This window comes from Osmia bicornis, chromosome 5 (assembly GCF_907164935.1).
Source record: "Osmia bicornis bicornis chromosome 5, iOsmBic2.1, whole genome shotgun sequence".
NCBI classification, from domain to species: Eukaryota; Metazoa; Arthropoda; class Insecta; order Hymenoptera; family Megachilidae; genus Osmia; species Osmia bicornis.
In genome coordinates this window covers 470619-490402 of record NC_060220.1, presented here as the reverse complement: position 1 = coordinate 490402, position 19784 = coordinate 470619, and the positions used below count along the sequence as shown (strand labels likewise).

The following is a 19784-nucleotide window of genomic DNA, read 5'->3' as shown; positions in this document are numbered from 1 at the left end:
ACTCGTTAGTAATTACTTGTTTACTTTTTTAAACACGGTAGGGGTAGAAAAACATAGCCGATTGTTTATTTCACTATTATTTTTTAAAGCTCTAGTATTCGCAATTAAACTAGGATTTAGGCTGTGGTGGTTTGTTGTGTTTTTTTGTTTGCGAAAACGGTTCAGGTCGGAATGGAAACAAGATATTCTATTTTAGACAAGAACCGGCAGTTAATCAGCGTGTAGATTCTCGTAGAAAACGTTCATAATGGTTGTTTTCACTCTGGTAATTGGGCAGGAGAGAGCAAGAGCTCGTGTGCTTTTGTTGATGATGATGCAGCGCCACTCGAAGGCATGGCTGATTGTTGTCGCTGTTGTTGCGCTGGTGACAAAAGTGAGGCGGTAGGTAATGTTCCAGCCGGACGCGCGTCCGTTTTCCTCACTTTTTCCTTTTTGTCAGAAGCAACGTGGCAAAACCGCCAGCGGCACTGACCGCAACGGCATAAACAGAGGCAGAGCAGCACCCGAAATAGGCAACACAGTAAACCGGCGCACAGTAGCGAAGGACCCACCAGCCTCAATTCCGGACTGAGGAATCCTTTTTCTCCAGTGCCGACAAACGAGATAACTAATCCGAGCGCTGTAGTTCCCAGCCCCGCATAAAGTACGGTATTCACTGCCGCACTAACTTCTCCTCTACGACGGTTTGCGTTACTGCTTCCATCATCTTCGTCATCTTCTCCACTGCTTCCATAGCAATAGCTTGCGTCTCTTATCTGAAAACAGTAATACGGTACTTATACGGAATGAACAAATTTCATTAATCTACTTAAAATTATATGTTAAATTATAACTAATAAGTCTTTTACCCTGTTTCTTTTCATCCATCGTCGATGAGCCTCGCATTGCTTTGTCTTGTAACCATCTCCACGACATCCGTGAGGCGACATAGGAGACAAAGGAAGGGGGGAAGGTCTGCTGCACCCCTGCCATGCTGCTTTACCAGGTCCTCCACCACACTGAAATTATTTTTCGTTCAGGTATTGTTGTTATAAGCATTTATAGCAACTACAGTTGAGATCATTCAACACTTTAATTATCTATCAAATCTTTCAATAACTATGTATTATACTTTGGCTAAAAAAATTCTGAACAATCTACATTATTAAATATATCATAATTTTTCTCTTAATTTCTATAATAAATATCATATATATATACTATTATACAAAATATAAATAAATATAAAACATAAAAGCATTATATTATAATTATATATATATATATATATAAGTTTACATCTTTCTCTATCATGTGAAACATATTTTCTATTATTTATGTACTATATCAAGATACTTTTTAATTAACACTCTCTTTCCTCGTTACCCAGCACATAAATAATAATGTAAAATACATGCATGCACGTACTAAATAAAATACAGATAAATTTTTATACAAAGAACCAATTGAGATGTGTATAAACGTTTATACGTACATGTGTCGTAGAACTTGTCTAGACAAGTGCACTGTAATCATTGCATTCTGATTGACAACAAAGAATTAATTAAATATATAATTAGTAGCAATTAAATGTTGAATATTATGGAATACAATCTTCTGTACCATAATATCAATCTGAAATGCATGATTTTTATTTCTTTCATATGTATTATATTTAATGAAATCACTATGAAACTTTCAATGAAAAGTTTGAAATATAAGAGACTAAATTAAACCGATTTAACGTGCATTTCTAAGGTAAAAATAATTTTTATTTATGTTTTTATTGAAAAGTTGATATAAAATGGTACAAAGGTACATCAAAAATCGGAACTTTTCTTTATATGTTTTAATCTCCTTTTAACTTTTCTTTTTAATGATCACATTTTTTTTTTTTTTTTTTTCATTAAACAGTTAATAAACATAGAAAACACTGATCCGTTCTATGATAAGAGAAAGTAAAAAAGGGGATAAACATCAAGTATACACTACAAATGTAATTTCTTTTCCCAGAAAAAGGGTATATAAGTTGATGCATAGATAATCAGCTAGGGAAGCAGCAGTTACCCTCTGATGCCATTAGCTTACTGTTGATGATACAGCATATCGGTATGGTTGATACTTACCCCATAAACGTAAGATCGTGGGGGATATCGCGGAAGCGGCGGAATAAGTCTGGTGGCCAAGTTTGAGGGTAATTCTCTAAAGTTCACCACCTTACCCCCCCGTAACCGTTGCTTCTCCCTTCTAATCAATAAAGCAGCCTGCATTCCGCTCATTCATTTGTATATTTTATTGATCATTAAGATCTCCTCCTCTTTCTCCTTTCCAGTTCTGTTTTTTTTTTTTTTCTTATACACAGTATAAATAAAACTTTTCCCTTCTCCTTTCCCCAGTCAAAAAAGAAGCACACAAATTCCTCCTCAAATCTTCCCCGATAGTGACTGGTACCAGGCACTACAACTTACTCCTAACATTGTATCGTCTGCCTCCAACATTAGTAGATGCTCGTATCCGCTGGTAGGAACCAGTCGAGACATGTTAATTACTATAAAAAAAAAAATAATTGTAGTTACAATTGATGGATAACCAGCTGACGAACCTGGTGCCGCTCGAGGACGTGTTATCGCGCGGGGCTTTACATACGCCACCAGACAGCCAATCGATGGTGTGTTCCTAATGTTATAAGTAAAGGTATGCCAGCAATAGAAGGTGCAAAGTGCAACGAGGATTTGTTAATTACTTGAATAAAGGACTGCGATTAATAAAACGTGATCAGGTAGTACCTAGGCAACAGCGACTAGTGTGTGTGTGTGATAGAGAAAGAAGAGAAACAGAGCTAAAAAAATAGATAGAGAATATAATGAAACGACCCTAGGAGCAATTTAATTACCGCTGAACAATCTACCCACCTGTAGCTCCAATGAAGATGGCGAAACTCGGAGATCAAGGATCGATGGTGGCGGGAAAGGGAAATTATTGGACTTAGTGGCGCAGGTGACCGAACTAGGCGATTCAAGAGACAACGGTGGAGGTGATATTGGGAATTGGATCGGTGATACCGGTGCAACCTGCTGACACTTCTCGACATGACGCCGTCGATCGATGCTCGGATGGAATGCAGATGACGGTGGTTGTGGTTGTTGCGTGGAAGATGGTGGAACAACGTGCGGACGAGCAAACTTGCTGGGATGGTGGTGGTGGTGGTGATGTTGGTGTTGGTGTTGGTGTTGGTGTTGGTGGTGCTGAGAAGAAGCCGCTGGGACCGGCTTCAACCGCGACGGGATCGTACCCTCGGCGACGCGTTTGTTAAGCTGCAAACGTTTCTGCTTCCTCCTGTTCGCTATACTGGCACCACCCGCAGCTGCGTACATCGCTTCGCACCCCGATTATACTCTTCCCGGTTTAACGCCTTCGGGCCAGGCGTTCTTTCTGTTACGAGTTTAGATCCCTTTGCATCGTCTTCCTGTGTGTTTTTCCTTCTGGAAAGGCAAGAAACATGACGGACATCCGCCTGCTATTGGCGGCCGTCATTCTAAACTACCGACTAACTTCTATTCTAGCGAGAAGCACGTGAAAAGCATCTTATTTACAGCATTATACGTATTTGCATATTGAACACAAGAAGCGCTGGTTACACTTACTAAATTAAGTAACTCCAATTAAACGTACTTTTTACTATTAACAACTAATCCTTTGCATTTGAATACTGTTTATACTAATTTTTATCGAATAACATAGGTTTTGAAGAATGAAAGAAGCATTTCAATGATACTTGAAGTGAATCAGAAGTATTTCACGTAATGTATAATAATAATATTAGTTCTTTTTCTATGCATGAGAAGTATACATTAGGAGATATAAGATACTAATATCTACCCTTATTAGCGCTAAAAGCATAACGCGGGATATGTAAGCAGGAAGATGCTAAGAGACTTCTCTTTACAGAAAGAGGAAGAAAAAACATTAAGAAAAGCCTGATTGATCGCATTTTCGTTGATTAAAAAATATGAACATAAATAATTTTCTCTCTTTTACCACCAAGCTCTCAAGTTTTCTGATCTGAGCATTACAAGGAGGAGACCTCCGCATTGACACCTTTCTGTTCAGCTTCTTGACCCGTCAATGGGTCAAGTAGTTTCGAACCCGAATGTAACAAATCGAAAAACCCTCTTCTTCCTCATTGTTTTACGCCGTGACACGTTCTAGTTATCCCTTCTTATCCCACCCTGACATTTTCCTTTTCGCCACTCTTTCCCTCCCGCGATTCATTACATTCGTTTTCAGTGCCCTTCTGCTTTCTATCTTTGTCTTCCTTTGTTTCACCCTTTTCTTTGTTTTTCTATCCTAATATTCCTCTATCATTTTTTCCATCAAATTGCACCATGAAAGCCGCGATATTATTATAAAATTATAACGATACTAAAAAAAAAGGAAAAAAAATTATATTAGTTATGAAATGTATTAAATCCATGTAAAGAAGCAAGTGAGTAAAGATAATTACCATGTATAACCCAGTATCGGGGACAGCAAACAAATGTAATGCGCATGCAATGGTACGTCCGTGCACGAAGCAAGTGAAAAGGGTATACAAAGCGAAATAATATATCAAGTCCCAGGGAAAATAATATAGAAAAGCCAACAGGATCCACGGTGAACTGAACGGCAGTTTGCCCTACTTGGGTACAGTATTGCCTCGAAATAAGCAACTCGAGCGGCACCCTATAAAGTAATCGGCCGAACGTGCGAATTTGTTTGTTTTTTTAAAGGATAGAAGATGACTTCTTTTCTCTAGCGAGTTACTTATTTCGAGGCAGAGATGTACTTCCTAAAAAGAAAAGAAAAAGAACACACGAAGAAGCGCGTAAAAAAATAAAAGGCTGACTGGTGGCCAACGAGCACATCGCATTTATTATATTTTCTCCTTTCTTTTTTTTTAGGTTCGCATTAGGGAAACGCGTATTGACAGAGCGTTCTATACAATAAATGACGACCAACGACGAGAACGACGACGACGGAACAATGAAGGCTACATTTGTTTCTTTCTCTCCCACACTTTCTCTCCCTCTCAATTAACACATATGATCTTTCTCTTTTTTTCCCGTTCATTTCGTATCGCTAGCAACTGCTGCAGCAACGTCGGCGACGGTTCGACGGCGGCGGCAGCGACAGCAATAGCAAAAGCAGGCGTCAAGTCAGCCAGCAACACCAAAAGGCTGCGCGTACCAACGACTCAGGGTAAACCACTGCACCGTGTACGAGAACTGCTTCTCTCTCTTTCTCTTTCTCTTTCTCTCTCTCTTTATCCCAAAGCGCCTTCCTTCGATTTACGTGGACGACATTTTCTTGTTCGTTGTGCCTTTCTTTTTGTCCAATTGCACTTTTTTATTCTTTCTTTTTTTTTCTTATTTGCTTTTTCTTTTTTCTTTGTAGCGAGATGCCAAACTACTACCGTTAGAGGGACCCGCACGCACACAGAAGCACGGACACAGGGGGGAGCAGGGGTGCGCGACAGGGGATACGCGGGACACGAATATCCAGGACACGATCCCCGTGTACACACGGCGCGTATCACTTGTTCGTTATAATTAACGCAGCCTCCATCGTGTTAGCACGTAATTCGTGGACGCGCCCGTTACTACCGAGCAACCACCGACTGAACAACCGTCAGCCCGCGGTTACTTCTTTACCCTCCTGCTCGACAACCCCTTCTCTAACGTTCTCGCAAGCGCGTTACGTCGCTCGATTATGTACGCCATTCGTTCACTAGCCTTATGCGAATATCTAAACTTACCCAAGGTTGAGACACTTTTCAGGTTCATACGTTCTGCTGAACTATGGTTAGAAACGATAATTTAGTTGGTTTAATGCAGTAACTGGTATTCCAACGATTATTATCGATATTGACTTACCGCATGCGGACGCAACCGCGTTCGATTTTTATGTGTAGCCCGAGGTGAAACCAGTTACAACGAGTAATACGTTTTAGTTCCCTTTCAGTTTGTAAAAAGCAAATTGGATAGATTAAATCATTGGTAGCAGTTATTTTTTCACATCACTTTTGTAACTAACGAGGTTCAGATTCAGCGTCGTAAGTCGTTGGAATCGTACTGAAATCGATATCGAAGAAGTTCGTATCGATTAACGATCACTTTCGATACGAGATTCAATTTTGAATTTCGTAAATTGAAGATATTGAAATTGTAAGATTTTTGTTATTCTGTGGGGGGGTGAATTCCATCGTATGTCAATACTTAACAGTTTGATGATCAAATAGGACGGGTAAAGTGTATAATGTACTACTGCATCGAACGAAATATTACGTATATCATGCAGAATTGCCTGCATTTTTAAAGGAGGAATAATACCTTCGTGGTATTATGTAAGAGTTGCATATAATTAAAATTTGAAATATAATCATCTAATGTATTGATAATTTTGACTGACGTGGATTACATGAAGTATTTAAATGCGTTTGTATTTCGTTCAGATGGCATTGAACGTGTATACATATACAATACGTATAAAATCACATGCGGGGTGGAACTCCTTACAGATTCTAGGACAACCCGCTTTCGCACTTACCCTCCCCCGTACCCGCTGCCAGGTTACCTCGCCCTCACGAGTTCCCACGAGTCGATATCCCGTACTGCTTTTGACCTTTCACCTTTCTCACATTACCCTGATTCTGTGGCTAAGGGACAACCTGCTTTATCGGCTTGTAACACCACCCATGTTTCGATTATGTTCTACTTTTTTCTTCTATTTAATCTCAATTAATCTTATCAGTGACAGCGACATGCTTTTTAATCACAAAAATAATCATTACATTTTTCATTATGTAATTCACGAATGAATATGCAATTAATTTATTCACAGGAAAGAAGGGAAGATTAATATGTAATTGATTATTGTACCAATATTATTTATTTTAACATGGTTTAATCTTAATATAGGTACTTAACGTTGTAATTATTGTAGTTCAAGTATTTAAAGTAACACAAGCATTCAGTTCCTTTATCTTCGTTTTCTACCACCTACTTTAAGGCGCATATCACGTTTTCCTTTTCCTCCTTTTGGCTTCTTTGCTCCCTGGCTTTTTACTCCTCTTTTACCTTTCTTTGTCTTTGTTTTTGTTTCGTTAACTTTCGTTCTATAAAAGAAATTTATAAATGCATTGTGATTTTCATGTCGATACTTTCAGAAACTTGAGTACTTACTTTGGAGCAGAGAAATCTTCACGAAAGATTTTAGTATTACTTTTAAGGATGTTCTCTGCTAAATCTGTATTCCGTTTCTTCTCGTCGTTCAAATTTAATGGAACCTTTTCGGCCTTTCTTTTCATACCTGGTACCTGTTTTGCGATGCCCTTTGCATCTTTTTCTTTTGGTAACCTGTGCATATTATACAGTGAACATGGAATTTATTTCATAAATCATATTTTGAACATTACCTATCCTGAAATTTGCCAACAGAGGCTGTCGATGTACGAGCGATAGTAATGGCCTGAGAGAGTTGTTTTGCCTCTGGGAAATGTTCTTTAGTAGGAAGTCCTACTTTTGGAATTTTAATATTCTTTGCTTTAGCAATATTACGCAGCCTTTGCAATTCATTTTTAGACTGTCTTTCTTCTTTTGCTGCCTTTGCTGTAGCAAATGGATCTTCCATAGCTTTGTTTTCATCATTTACTTCTACCAACCATTCTTTCTGTTCTAAAGCTGTCTTACGCTTATAACCAAATGTAGGTATCCATTTCTGTAACAAAAATATCAACAATACATATACTGATATGCTCAAGGTACATGTAGAATACTCAGATACAGAAGACATACTTGTAATTCTTCATCCCACTGAAGTTTAGATTTACCCTTCTTCTTAGTTCTGATACCTTTTTCTTTAGCAAACTTTTGCCATTTAGTTAAAGGTTTTGGTTTTGGAAGTTGACGAGATCTTGGTAATACAAAATGAGGCTTGGGTAATTTTGCTACTATCACTTCATCGATACGTTCTGTTGGTAGTTCCCAAATTTTGTTAATCAGTAGTTGCACATTATCCCTTGTTAAACTTCTTAAATACGGTTCCTGTTGAGCTCTAGAAAATACATAGAAGCAATTAATATAAACAAATATAATTGAAGTAAAATTGCTTGTATCATAAAAATGAATTTGTAGGTTACTTCAGTGCTTTGAGATCCAGGGTATTAGAATCCAATGCTAAGAGAGTTCCTGCATCTGTTTCAACGTCAACATCTTTATGTACTACCGTAGATTTACGTGGGTCTTTCTCTTGAGCATCATTTTCTAAAATTGACTGTACAATATCCATGTTTAAAACACATGTGTTAAAGGTTATGTTATGGTTGCTGGTTTCCTTGATAGTAAACTACTCAACAACTTACCGACTGAGTTTCCGAAACAGGCAACAGCGCTATCTATCGAAAAACAGCGGAAACTATGCAACAACTTACCGACTGCCGGAGTCGGTAAGTTATCGAGTAGTTTGCGCCACTGTATTATAGATGGCGCTACTGTTTCGAGGCATAAATTCAAAACCCTTCGAAAAACAAAAGCATGTCCAGTCTTGTTCAGTCTTGTTCAGTCTTGTTGGATCTGTAGACACCGATGGAGGTTAATGTTGTACTTTAGAACTCATAAGAATGTGTAACAAGAATATTGTTTCACACATTTGTCAAAGGAATAAAAGATAAATGTTGTGTTAGTAAATGAAAATAACAAGTATTATTTCGTTAGTTTAAAATTAATCAAATGTCGTAAAAATGTTTGTCCTCGCAGAATTGAAAGACACAGTCAGAATTCCACCATGGGAATTCAAACGAAAATTAAACGATGCTGTTACCGATGAACTTAACAGGAAACTAGCTAATAAGGTGAATTAATATATTCTAATTTAAATTTGCTAAATCACTAATCAATTATTTGTTCAAGGTTTATCTCAATGTTGGTCTTTGCATTGCTTTACACGACATAACAAAAATCGAGGAATCGTATATTTTTCCCGGCGATGGCGCCTCTCATACCAAAGTAATATTTCGATTTATTGTCTTTCGTCCGTTTATGGAAGAAATTCTAATAGGAAAAATACGTAGCTGTAGCGTCGATGGTGTTCATGGTAACATTTATATCATAAAGTCTGTTGTTGCTAATGCAGGCTTATATTTAAAAAATTCGAACTTTTGCAGTAACATTAGGATTTTTTGAAGATATTGTAATTCCACCTCATAAACTGCAGCATCCTTCAAGGTTTGATCAAATGGAACAAGCATGGGTATGGGAGTATGATACAGGGGATGGTGAAAAGCACGACTTATTTATGGATGCAGGTATTCAATAGGTATTCAATAATCTATAATAATAGACATAAGATAATAACAATTGATAACTTTTAGGAGAAATTATAAGATTCAGAGTGGTGAGTGAAACTTTCACAGAGGCATTACCTACTGGGCCAAATATGTCTGGGGAAGGTGTTGAAAAGTCAGAATCTAAAAACACATCTCCATACACTTTAGGAGTATGTATGACTGATTGATAAAGTATTCATTACAATTCTTACATTCTGATTGTATCACTGTCTTAATTCTAGGGTGCTATCGATGAACCGGGTCTTGGATTGCTAACATGGTGGGAAAACAGCTAATGGTATAAAAATAAATTCAGATCAATAAATTTTTATTTCACAGCACATTCCATCGTGTAATCATATTTTCATTCTTAATGTTAAATCCGTGATTGGCGTCGCATGCAACCCCGATTTTTTCGATAGAACTTTCACTGTGCGGATATATTTATATTTAGTTTTGATTGGTAACAGAATTATTAATCATTATTTGTACAATATATACAAAGACGTTATGTGCTAAACATGTGGTAACACGCAAAAAATAAGTTCAGTTCGATAGAATTCGAGGACATGCTGAACGTTATTGTAATAAGTTAATCGATAGTTATTTTATTCGTCAACATAAAAAAGAAAAACATTGCACCCGTACCATTCCAACGATGGCATAAAATTCATCCAGTACACCCCCGTATGGAGCGGTGATACTCGAGCATAGTGTAACATTGATTTGTCTCAAGTAATCATCGAAACAGTTAACGGTATTAAACACATAAAATACGTTTCTCTCTATATTGCGATACATCCGTTACATTTAATGAAAAAACATTTCGAGAACTTAGCTAGGTGTAAGCCTTAAATATAGGAAACATTAATTACATGACAGCAGAATATACGTAGGTAAAATGTAAGTTAAAAACTTCATCTAGACAATACATAGATGTGCAATGATCATTAATTTCTTCTTCTTTTATCATTCTTTTTTTCGTCATTTTCATTTTTATAATTTAGCAACACGTATCATCGAACAAATCATGCGAATCGTACGGCTGGTAAATAAAAACCCCTCGTTAATCTGCGCAATCATAACCGGAATGTTTCTGCTCATTTTTTTTTTTTTTTGTCTTTTCTCGTTCCTCTATGCAACTCTTTTCTCAAAGCAACGCGTTGTAATCGCGCAATTTTTAACATGTTGACTGCCACAGTGAAAACGTCCTTGTATAATATAGCACACAACAGTTGCAATTGCTCAAGTAAGGCTTTCTATTTGCTATCTGGCGTAACTAGTATAATATCAATGCTATCTAATCTTTCTTTCTTCCAGTTATCCAGTAATGTTGAATTCACGGTGCCGATGACCCCCCCCCCCCCCCCCATGGCAGTTAACATGTTACAACTTTCTTCAAGCGGGATCAACAACGCCCTAAACATAATCGTCGAAGTTGAACAATATACGTATAATAAAAATTTTATCACAGTTCTAACTGTTTTTTTTTTTTCTTTTTTCTATTTTCATTTGAGTCTGTCTTGACGCCTCGTCTGACAATTCTACGTTCGTCATCGTTTATTATTTTTTTTCTTTTTCTTCTTTTTCAGCGAAAACCTACGAGTTTAAACTGTCTCATCGTTTATATTTTTCTCTATCATCAAGCGACGCGTGAAACTCTGTACAATATAAACCTGGATACCTGGCTGGTTTCTTGTCTCCTTTCGTTGCTGACGGAAGTAACAAAAACGTACCCATTGCGATCATAGCATCCTAGATCCAATCGGCGAAAAGAGGAGTGCAGTTTGGTAATAGGAGCTCTGGTGTATGAAAAGAAATGCCTATTCTCTATCTTAGTATCGTGTTTACTTTTGCACGTTTAAGGGCTAGCGTTTTCCTTATCATTTTTTTTTGTCTTTTCTTCCGTTTTCTTTTTTTTTTTTTTTTTTAATCGTTATACAAGAGAGAAAAACATTTCTGGCATTCGTATTTCGCGTGTTTGGACGTCAATTAATGCTTCTCTTCTATTCGTACGACGCATCGGCTCGGTTCCTCGTGCACACCTTCGTCGCTCAAAGTATTGCTTAACACGAAACAGCTTCGTTTCTCGTCGTCTGGTTTCTAGGAATAAAAATTCGTCCGTGGCTCTGAACGCGAAGAAATCCCTGGAGCTACGCTGCTCCTCCTACGATATCGTTTATTCGATGATCAGACAGCGAGGCAGATGTTCACGCAAATAATCGAACAGCTCCTGGGACGTTCCTGGACAGTTGGTTAGCTCTAGCTCGTGCAGATGACGAAGTTGTATCAAGCTGGACAAGCCACTGCTCGTGAGCAACGGGCAACCTGTGGATAATGAATATATTTTCAATGATTCGTTTTACTTTAAAACCTTTTATCGGTTTCAGGTGAAATGGATAAACGCTGTCGCTTGATAACGTAATCAGTCACCGAATAGCTGAAAGTTTTAAGTAGCATTAATGTGCAAGAGAGGAAACGGAAGGTTTATGTCAGAATAATTCCAATTGTGGTCTGGTTTACTAGGGTAATATGTTTATCTTCTTTGTACATGGAAATATGGAACACCGTTCTAGAGAATTTGCCTTAGATTCATCTTACCTGCCACGGAGAGTACTTGTAAGGATTTCATGCCGCACAAGTGCTGAAGTCCAAAGTCTCTAAGCAGTATGCACCATCTCAAGAACAATGCGCTCAGCGATCCCATTGTAGAGATGTAGCCCACTCCAATATCGGTGATATGGACACATCTAAGTGAGAAAGTACCATTTTTATGTCATCGAATCTTCAGACTTATCGTTGGTATAAGTATAAACGAGGGAGCATTATTTTCTCGATTAACGTCTCGATTAACGACAAATTGGCATGGACGTTCGAAGACGGAACCGCAGACGATCAAAGTCCTGTAATCGAGCCAAGAAACGTGTATCAAACACGTTCGAAGCGTCGTACATCATCAGGGGAATCGGTCGCTTAAGCAGATTGCAATTCCGTCTCCTTAGACGTCTGAACGTTCCACGATGGATGATTCACGTTTATTGCGTAATGGCAGATCTTAAATAGAATGCTTGTTAACACGTTCAGTATTTAGAACATGAATGAAGCGCGAACGGATCGTACGGATTCAGCGCGGCTAAATGACGGACTAACGCGATTTAAGGCGCTCCCTGTTTGCCGGCTGATGTCCCGGTTAAGAGGCTCTCACCTGTCCAACGTAAGCTCCTCCAAGTGATTCAAATCACAGGCGATGTACTCTAAGGCTGCGTCCGTGATTCGCGAGCACCAGCTCAAATCCAAGGAACGAAGCCTCGACAGGTTTTCAGCTATCAATTCGACGCCGTCGTCCGTCACCTTACTGCAGCCGGACAACGACAGGACGGTCAAGTTGGGCAAGGAGTTCACTGTAGAGAAGACAAAATTAGGAATTCGTTTAAGTTGCATACTTTCAGTTAATTAAGACATAAATATGTTATACGTATATCTGATATAAAATACATTTTAGGTCAAAGCGATGAACTAAGAGCAAGTAGAGGACACAGGAGATGTGTTCCTGGGTAATTAGCACGTAAATGATTAACACTTTCATTGAAAAGGATCTCACTGACACGATGACTGTAAACTAGCCTCCAGAATGTCTACAAAGGATATAATTGTTTTTCTATGTTAAGAATTATCATGCTACACGCATCTCCGCTTGAAAATGTCCAGGAATCTCCGAACGCAAAGTTGTATAAATAACGACATCCGGTCGTTGTCCTCGGACAACATCAACTCACCTAGGAGCTTGAATCTGAACGATCGCTGACAGCTTGTAAGCTAAATAAAGCTGTGTTCCTTAATTCTAAATTTATAATGGCCGGATACGTACACCACCTGACTTAATTTCACGGTATCGTCATCGCGTATTTCTACCTGGATTCATGCAGAACGATGTCGCAATCGTCCCCTTTTCTACACGTTGCTCTTGCAACTTCAAGGTCTTAAATTTTGTTTCGCCTCTTTCATCTGGCATGTTTCATTCTGTATCGCAGAGTAAACATTAATTTTCTGCATCAGCGATCGTCCAGTCTTCAGTAATATCTTTGTGTCGGAATAACTTTAGTAACATTCAATCTTTTTAATTTGTAGCTTCAACGCGTTGAGAGGAGAATTCTTACCGATATTGACCACACCGTGGTTGGTGAGCTCCCAGCAGGATTGGAGCCTGAGGATGCTGAGGGAGCTACCTTGCGAGGCATCGAAGTAACTTAGGGCAGCGTCGGTTACGTGATAAGCTTGCAGCGAGAACTCGTAGAGACTCGGCAACAATTGAGCGACAGCACCGACAGCTTCATCTGCCACGTTGATACAATCCGACAAAGAGAGCGACACTATTCTAGGTGTCAAGCAAGTCCATAAGCCGGCTTCCGTTATCTCGTTGCAGCCGGCTAATTCGAGCTCGAACAGGGCCTAAAAATATGGAAATCCAGAGAATTAGGAAATCTGTTGTCTTTCCAAGAAAAATTAACGGAGAAACTTACTTGCAAATGATCCAACAGGGTTTCTAAACCCCTGTCGGTAACCGCACAGCATCTCAGAGACAACGAGTGGATATTTCTCTGCGCCAAAGGGAAACCATGCGTCAGGTCTGGGATGTCCTCGTCGGAAGCGCCCAGGAGGACCAACGAATGGAAGCCTCTCCTCACCAACGAGGCATAGAGCCGTGTACGCGAATTTGGTGGCAAAGCACGCACCTCGCGGCACCTGATAACGGGCACCAATCCTGCCCAAAGTCTTGGCCTAGCGTACAATATGTCCCTCCATCTTGTGCACACCTGTACAAAAATTATATTAATTACTTAGTTGTAAAATATTAGGAATTTCACTGTCCGTTAGCGAAACAAAGTAGTGATTCCGACTATAAAACAGTAACATCTATTCGCAGCCAAGAAGCTTAAAGCCTTCCAAACAAACAAGCTAGTTAACGGAGCGTCTCTCTCTGATGTCTTCCATCATTTTGATTTATTTTACGACCAAGCAAAATCATCCTCCACCCGTATGCGCTCATACACGTCCAAGGAGATGACGATTGCGCAACTTTACAGCCACGACGAGTCCTCTGTTTGCGATTGTCCTATTCGTGACTCGTTTGTAAATCAGTGGTAGGTATCAGGCTTGTCTCAAATGGTAGAAAAATACGTTCTAATTCACCGCTGTGTTTTCTAACGAAACGAGTAGCAATGTAATTTGTAATTTAACAAAGAAATTTTTCTTTCAGATGAGTAAACTGCACCCCCAACCTTTGGACGTGTATTTTGAAAATAGTCAAAAGTGAATTTTCAAGTATTCCATCATTCATAGTGTTTAAAATATCTTCTTAAGATTTAGGTAATAAGGCTAATTACTAATGATACCTAACACATTCACAGTTGTAAAAGAAGACACCTATGATCTTCCAAGACCTCGTAATTTAATTAACAAAAGGTGAATGCCTACAAATCCCAAACTGTGAACGTGTTAAAACCCTTGAACCAATTCCTATTCACTACTATATGTTACATTTAATCCTATCTAGTTGAACATAAGCGAAGAACCAAGCAAAGGAGGTTAAGATCCAGCACCTGAGCCAAGATCCTCCTCTCGACGGCGGTGAAGTATAGGAAGAATTTTCCAAGGAAGTGATCATCTTGCATCAGTTGATCCCACGTGGCGGGTGCTACGTAGCCTCCTGTACCACCGCTTGCGAGTGGTACGTTTTTCGGTCGGTTCCTCGATATCCTGGCCCTGCTGGGTGTGTTGCTACTATTCAGGCTCTTGTTGTTCGCTGCTGGCATATTACTCATCGATGTTGGTACGCTCCTGCTCGGCTTTTCCGGGGTTGCGTTCGCATTGTTCGCGCTCTGCAAATTCGTATAGGCAACCCCTCCGCTACCGCAAAACACGTTCGTAACGCGTTCCATGACGCTCGCCTTTCCCCCACCTGAAACATGCCATCGTTCGTACGAATATAGAGGATGTTTTCCTCTCTCCGGTTATTCGACACCGTTTCGGATCATTTCCTAAGCCGGGAGGATACGTGGATGTGAAACTTTTCGAAACAATACAGTATTAGGAAAAATAATAGACGGGCTTTGTGAAAAATAAAAATACTCTGTTTGACGGGATTCTCAACGCCTCCAGAGCGTGGTAGCTAACATTACTAATCCATGTGACAGTCAACGCGTTAATAAAAGCCATTTAATGTCGTTAAAATGATATATAAGTGTACTTGACATATTCATATTTACACAGATACTATATCATACCTTTCATACGTTTGTTTGAGGAATTTAATAAAATAGTTGATAACAAGCCAAATATCTTGGAAATAATACATTTTTCATATTCATATATAAATAATATGAAATGGTCGATGGTAGAACATACACGACCTTCGGTATTACGCGGGTACCAGATAAAGGGTTAAAATAAACTTCTCATTTTTATTTTGATGTTACTTTACATTTTAGAAGGTTGACTTGCCGCATTGATTTTTGTATTATTTTAATCACTGTTCTCTAAAGCGTATTGAGAAAGTTAAAGGGATAGGAGAAATTTCAGTTTAATGAAAGACTTCATTTAGACAGAGAATGGCTATTTCGATTGAAACGAGATCTTGGATCAACCGTGTAAACGTGATCGAATCAATTTTCTTTTCTCTTTTCTTTTTACGAAGCATTTTCCTCCGGTAGAATTATATTGGCGAGCGTGGCATTAAAGGCGTTTCTGCAAAGGTAAACTCGGCAAAGATGCAGCAGTTATTCTCGTTTTATTTTCGAGCTGTACGTCCTATTTGGCTCCGAGTACGTCTCTATTTCCTCTGTCTATCTCTTTATCGCGTGACGAGCATTTTTTCGCGAATCGTGCCCACCCATCGTTCGCAATTAAACTACCCTCTTCAATCGTTACTTTAGGCGAACGATATATCGTTATAAAATGAATAATTCCTTGAAATTATCAACCGTTTAAAGGCAGAGTATTCGAGGAGAAAGACGGGAATTTAATCTGAAATGCTGGCAACTTTAAATTTATCGCCGGTGTATCGATCAGCTACCGTAAATATTCTTCTCTATGAATTTTAATTAAAAAGTCCTGTTGGACTGGCGAGTGATTGCCAATCAAATCGATGAGAAAATATTTGTACTTCAAACGAATGTTAGTTGTAAAATTTCTCCAGGAATCAGGCATAGATGATTGCATCAATGTTTACCGATGTTAACAGCTACAGATTAATTAAAGTTCGTTCGTTAAGATACTCTGATATCATCAGTGTTTCAAAATTCTTTGACATGCAACAATCAATCAATTTGAATATCACTTTATTTATCATTTACTTAGGATGTCAAACGCTCATTTTATAATTTAATTATCTGTTATTATAATTTTAACAGCATTCAGTATTATCTTCCTTCGTTTTTAATCGTTTAACAAAAATAAATTCATAATGCGGATCATCAGTGACCTCCGCTTGCATCGTTAACATATTAAATTATTCATGTACATCAATATTTTGTACGCGTTTACAATTACAAAATCCAGAGAACAATTTTGCATATGTACATTAATGTTGATCTCTTTTATTTCTAGAATGCAAATCAATTTCTTCATGAAACAAGCATGGAAGAAACAAGGAGTAGCCGATCGTGACAATTTACTCTTCAGGAAGCGTTAAAAGCGAATTTTTGAGCGACGATCAGCGCAAAACGGATGATTAATTATCCTCGAGGAGCGTTGGCCCATCCTCCGCGATTTTATCAGCCAGCCTACGTGTTGGCGACGATTCAGCCACCGTGATTGCCTATTTTACGCTTCAAAATAAATCTACGCGGTTGAATCGTCGAACACGGGACTCGTAGACGACCGTGTCTTTTGTTTCAAACCCCTTGCCTCGCGATATCACACTTGTGACGCAACTTACAATTCAAATTTAGTGCTAATTACAATGTGCATAGTCAAAGATCGTTGAATACGTGGTATGTATAGCGTTTCAATATACTTTGTTTGCCTTGATGTTGCAGAAAATTATGAAGCAAGAAGTTCAAGTCTCCGTTGAGCAAAAATTCGATGCAGAAGAAAAATGGATAATCGAAGAGAAGGGCCATGGGGAGAGGTAGACTTAAACGCACTTGGTTTTTACGTTTCCACGTGTACGAGGACGAATGCTATCGATTCCATTGCAGCTTGGATTGCGACTGAAAGCACCTGGTGGCCGTTTAACGACCGATCCTCGAGGAAAATTGGTATAACGAGGGCATGGTTTTGTTGGGAACGATCAGGATACCGAATGTTGTGTTTCATAATGCAAAATTAATCTTCTGGCTAAAAGACATTCTGAGTTTAACAGTTGGGAATCAATTTCTAAAGCTTAATAAGTAAATTTAGAGCTCAGTAGTCAGAGGAGAATATGTGGATCGAAATTAATAATAAGTAATCTTGATTTATATCTAAAGTGATAAATGAATTTGATTAATAAGTTATCTGGCCAGAAATAAATTTCTATCTCATTGTGACTCAACGCTAACATCTTGATCGTCTACAATGAACGATCCGTTTTAAATAACGTTTATATACGTTGTCCGCAGGGAAGGAATTAAGAAAGGGTGCAAGGAGCGGCTAGGGGTTGCGGATTCGACAGAAATCAATTCGTCATCGCGATTACGTAATGATGGGCGAAGAAATTCAAGAATCTTTCTGTTTCGGCGGTTCTTCAAAAGTCTAGCTCGGGAATATAAGAGAGAGACGAGAAGACTGACGTAACTAGCTGGCCACGAGGATGACAATTGCAAGAGTAGAAAAGGAATAAAAAAAAAAAAAAAACGAGGCGCAAAGAGAATGAACATATGCTGGATCTGGGTTAGGGTCGAGTTAACTTCGGGCTAGCTCTGAACCGAACGATTCGTTATTGATTGCGAATTATTCTCAGTAAAATTGATTGGCACGAAGGTTAAAAAAATATTACAAAATACTGGGTGAGTTGTATGATAACCGGAAAAAATTTTATGCAAAAATGATCGTAAATTAATCTAACAGCAGTTCTTTAACAGACCATACGTTTAAAGAAGTTTTCATTCAAAAGGATGTCGATTTTAACTATGTAACGTGTAGCAATTTGCTAGAAATAGTAGTGCACTAATTTGAAATCAATATCAACTTATAATAGGAACACAGCCATTACTTTTGCATACATCAAAATAGAGTAAAATGTCAACTACTGTTGACCCAAATGATTGTTTCCATTGTATGAATTATTCACATATAAAAGATTTCTTCAAGCAATGTTGGAGAATATAAATAATAATAATTTGGTAATTTACAGACCATGATGTTTGGACGTTCTCAACCCCAGACCGTTGATTCTCTTGGTCAACTCGGCGCTGGCTCTTTCGACGACCCCTTGGGCTGATATCGAAGACATCTCTCAAGAAGGGGAGGCGCACTCCCTTTGCTCAGCCGCGACTCGTAGTCAAGACGAACACGGATCCGCGTGGCCGCGGTTAAAGCGTTTCATATTCGAGCGAAACACTAGCGAAACTCCGGACTCTTCTCTCTTCTTCTTCCTCTTCTTGCGCCTCTTTTTCCTCCGTAGACCGCGTTCTTCCCCGTCCACGACGAAAGTCACGCGACTCTTCTTGCGTTGTACGAATCAATTGTATCGAATGAACCCGTTCGTGTGTCGATTTTTTCGTTGTATCCGATGCCCATCGAGATTTATTATCACCGAGCGCGTGGTCGAGACGCGGAGCATCCAACGAAAGACTTCAACCCCTTCGAGCAGAAGGTAGCTCGACACAAAGCGAATCAATGATGAAACGTTTTACTGGAAGGATCTATTTTAATCAACGGAGCCCGTAGCTCACAAAACCAGACGAAAAAGGAAAATTGGAGTTATACTGCGAAAGAATCACGAGTGTTCTCTCTCACCGAATTTATCTAACAAACTTGACCAAACTCACTTGCGAACGACAGAATGACTCTTGGAAAAATAATTTACGCGAATCGATAAGCATCATCGGCCAAGTGGTTTTTATCGACGATGATCGTTTCTTTTCGTACTCGTCACCGTATCTCTTCTCCCCACGATGTAACCGAGAGCTTTTTACCACGGTGTCTTTCTCTCTGTTTATGTGTCAGTCATGACACCCAGCGGAAAACAAAGCTAGAAGGTGGAGCTGCTGCAACGGGCACAGTACATGGGGGTGGTTTGCGCGAGACTGAATCGATATTCGCGCTGAACTTGTCTGGCTGCTCCCCACTCGAGCCACGCAACCGTACGGTTTCCAGGCGCGAACCACCTTTTTTTTTTACGCCTGACGATCGGTGAACCGTCGTACACGTCGCGACGCCTGAAACTATGCAAACCGCTCGATCGACAGAGCCGCCGCCGTTCCTCGTAAAACGACATACACCGTGACGTAAAGCGACAAAC

At 39.1% G+C, this 19784-nt stretch overlaps 4 protein-coding genes and 4 long non-coding RNA genes across 13 annotated transcripts; 5 read left to right on the top strand and 3 right to left on the bottom strand.

Annotated features, from left to right (window-relative positions):
- Position 1: 1 nt before the first annotated feature.
- Positions 2 to 6866, bottom strand: LOC114882453. Of its 2 annotated transcripts, XM_029199347.2 has the most exons (6): positions 6565 to 6866; positions 5892 to 6089; positions 5774 to 5814; positions 2892 to 3461; positions 849 to 998; positions 2 to 755 (listed from the first exon to the last, which is right to left on the bottom strand). In XM_029199347.2, the coding sequence occupies exons 4-6, from the start codon at positions 3351 to 3353 to the stop codon at positions 258 to 260; spliced, it is 1110 nt and encodes a 369-aa protein (XP_029055180.2). In that variant the 5' UTR covers positions 3354 to 3461; positions 5774 to 5814; positions 5892 to 6089; positions 6565 to 6866; the 3' UTR covers positions 2 to 257. The 2 variants fall into 2 exon arrangements, with proteins under 2 accessions (XP_029055180.2, XP_029055185.2); XM_029199352.2 differs by lacking the exons at positions 5774 to 5814; positions 5892 to 6089; positions 6565 to 6866 and adding an exon at positions 5206 to 5419.
- On the top strand, positions 662 to 5470 carry LOC114882565. Its single transcript, XR_003790442.2, has 3 exons — positions 662 to 772; positions 932 to 1019; positions 5413 to 5470. It is a non-coding gene; the product is annotated as an uncharacterized LOC114882565 (long non-coding RNA).
- A 21-nt stretch (positions 6867 to 6887) lies between the features above and the next one.
- LOC114882471 (ribosome biogenesis regulatory protein homolog) lies at positions 6888 to 8372 on the bottom strand. The gene is made up of 5 exons (XM_029199362.2): positions 8156 to 8372; positions 7812 to 8070; positions 7433 to 7734; positions 7200 to 7373; positions 6888 to 7132 (listed from the first exon to the last, which is right to left on the bottom strand). The coding sequence occupies exons 1-5, from the start codon at positions 8302 to 8304 to the stop codon at positions 6997 to 6999; spliced, it is 1020 nt and encodes a 339-aa protein (XP_029055195.1). The 5' UTR covers positions 8305 to 8372; the 3' UTR covers positions 6888 to 6996.
- A 195-nt stretch (positions 8373 to 8567) lies between these two features.
- Positions 8568 to 10820, top strand: LOC114882525 (DNA-directed RNA polymerase III subunit RPC8). The gene is made up of 6 exons (XM_046285742.1): positions 8568 to 8866; positions 8925 to 9108; positions 9179 to 9319; positions 9386 to 9510; positions 9583 to 9638; positions 10661 to 10820. The coding sequence occupies exons 1-5, from the start codon at positions 8756 to 8758 to the stop codon at positions 9634 to 9636; spliced, it is 615 nt and encodes a 204-aa protein (XP_046141698.1). The 5' UTR covers positions 8568 to 8755; the 3' UTR covers positions 9637 to 9638; positions 10661 to 10820.
- On the bottom strand, positions 9652 to 19771 carry LOC114882384 (F-box/LRR-repeat protein 16). Its single transcript, XM_029199272.2, has 7 exons — positions 18677 to 19771; positions 14941 to 15299; positions 13861 to 14154; positions 13498 to 13789; positions 12546 to 12741; positions 11942 to 12090; positions 9652 to 11668 (listed from the first exon to the last, which is right to left on the bottom strand). The coding sequence occupies exons 1-7, from the start codon at positions 18771 to 18773 to the stop codon at positions 11520 to 11522; spliced, it is 1536 nt and encodes a 511-aa protein (XP_029055105.1). The 5' UTR covers positions 18774 to 19771; the 3' UTR covers positions 9652 to 11519.
- Positions 12680 to 13556, top strand: LOC114882579. Its single transcript, XR_003790447.1, has 3 exons — positions 12680 to 12768; positions 12843 to 12894; positions 13469 to 13556. It is a non-coding gene; the product is annotated as an uncharacterized LOC114882579 (long non-coding RNA).
- Positions 14161 to 14985, top strand: LOC114882561. The gene is made up of 3 exons (XR_003790440.2): positions 14161 to 14481; positions 14598 to 14707; positions 14895 to 14985. It is a non-coding gene; the product is annotated as an uncharacterized LOC114882561 (long non-coding RNA).
- On the top strand, positions 14979 to 18767 carry LOC114882549. Of its 5 annotated transcripts, none has more exons than XR_003790436.2 (5): positions 14979 to 15068; positions 16946 to 17148; positions 17377 to 17598; positions 17941 to 18327; positions 18675 to 18767. It is a non-coding gene; the product is annotated as an uncharacterized LOC114882549 (long non-coding RNA). The 5 variants fall into 5 exon arrangements; XR_003790435.2 differs by having other exon boundaries at positions 16946 to 17302; XR_003790437.2 differs by lacking the exon at positions 14979 to 15068 and adding an exon at positions 15306 to 15505 and having other exon boundaries at positions 16946 to 17302.
- Positions 19772 to 19784: the final 13 nt, after the last annotated feature.

What these genes read in the sequence shown, in the direction of transcription:
- LOC114882453 (XM_029199347.2), bottom strand. Translation starts at nt 3,353, where the DNA reads ATGTACGCAGCTGCGGGTGGTGCCAGTATAGCGAACAGGAGGAAGCAG. An exon ending in CATCTTCATTGGAGCTACAG is followed by an intron (nt 999 to 2,891) that starts GTGGGTAGATTG and finishes AAATAATTTCAG; the next exon opens with TGTGGTGGAGGACCTGGTAA. An exon ending in GATGGATGAAAAGAAACAGG is followed by an intron (nt 756 to 848) that starts GTAAAAGACTTA and finishes TACTGTTTTCAG; the next exon opens with ATAAGAGACGCAAGCTATTG.
- LOC114882471 (XM_029199362.2), bottom strand. Translation starts at nt 8,304, where the DNA reads ATGGATATTGTACAGTCAATTTTAGAAAATGATGCTCAAGAGAAAGAC. An exon ending in CTGGATCTCAAAGCACTGAA is followed by an intron (nt 8,071 to 8,155) that starts GTAACCTACAAA and finishes TGTATTTTCTAG; the next exon opens with AGCTCAACAGGAACCGTATT. An exon ending in GAAGATTTCTCTGCTCCAAA is followed by an intron (nt 7,133 to 7,199) that starts GTAAGTACTCAA and finishes TTTCTTTTATAG; the next exon opens with AACGAAAGTTAACGAAACAA.
- LOC114882525 (XM_046285742.1), top strand. Translation starts at nt 8,756, where the DNA reads ATGTTTGTCCTCGCAGAATTGAAAGACACAGTCAGAATTCCACCATGG. An exon ending in ACAGGAAACTAGCTAATAAG is followed by an intron (nt 8,867 to 8,924) that starts GTGAATTAATAT and finishes TATTTGTTCAAG; the next exon opens with GTTTATCTCAATGTTGGTCT. An exon ending in CATCTCCATACACTTTAGGA is followed by an intron (nt 9,511 to 9,582) that starts GTATGTATGACT and finishes TCTTAATTCTAG; the next exon opens with GGTGCTATCGATGAACCGGG.
- LOC114882384 (XM_029199272.2), bottom strand. Translation starts at nt 18,773, where the DNA reads ATGTCTTCGATATCAGCCCAAGGGGTCGTCGAAAGAGCCAGCGCCGAG. An exon ending in AGAGGAGGATCTTGGCTCAG is followed by an intron (nt 14,155 to 14,940) that starts GTGCTGGATCTT and finishes ATTTTTGTACAG; the next exon opens with GTGTGCACAAGATGGAGGGA. An exon ending in ACAAGTACTCTCCGTGGCAG is followed by an intron (nt 11,669 to 11,941) that starts GTAAGATGAATC and finishes CATTATCCACAG; the next exon opens with GTTGCCCGTTGCTCACGAGC.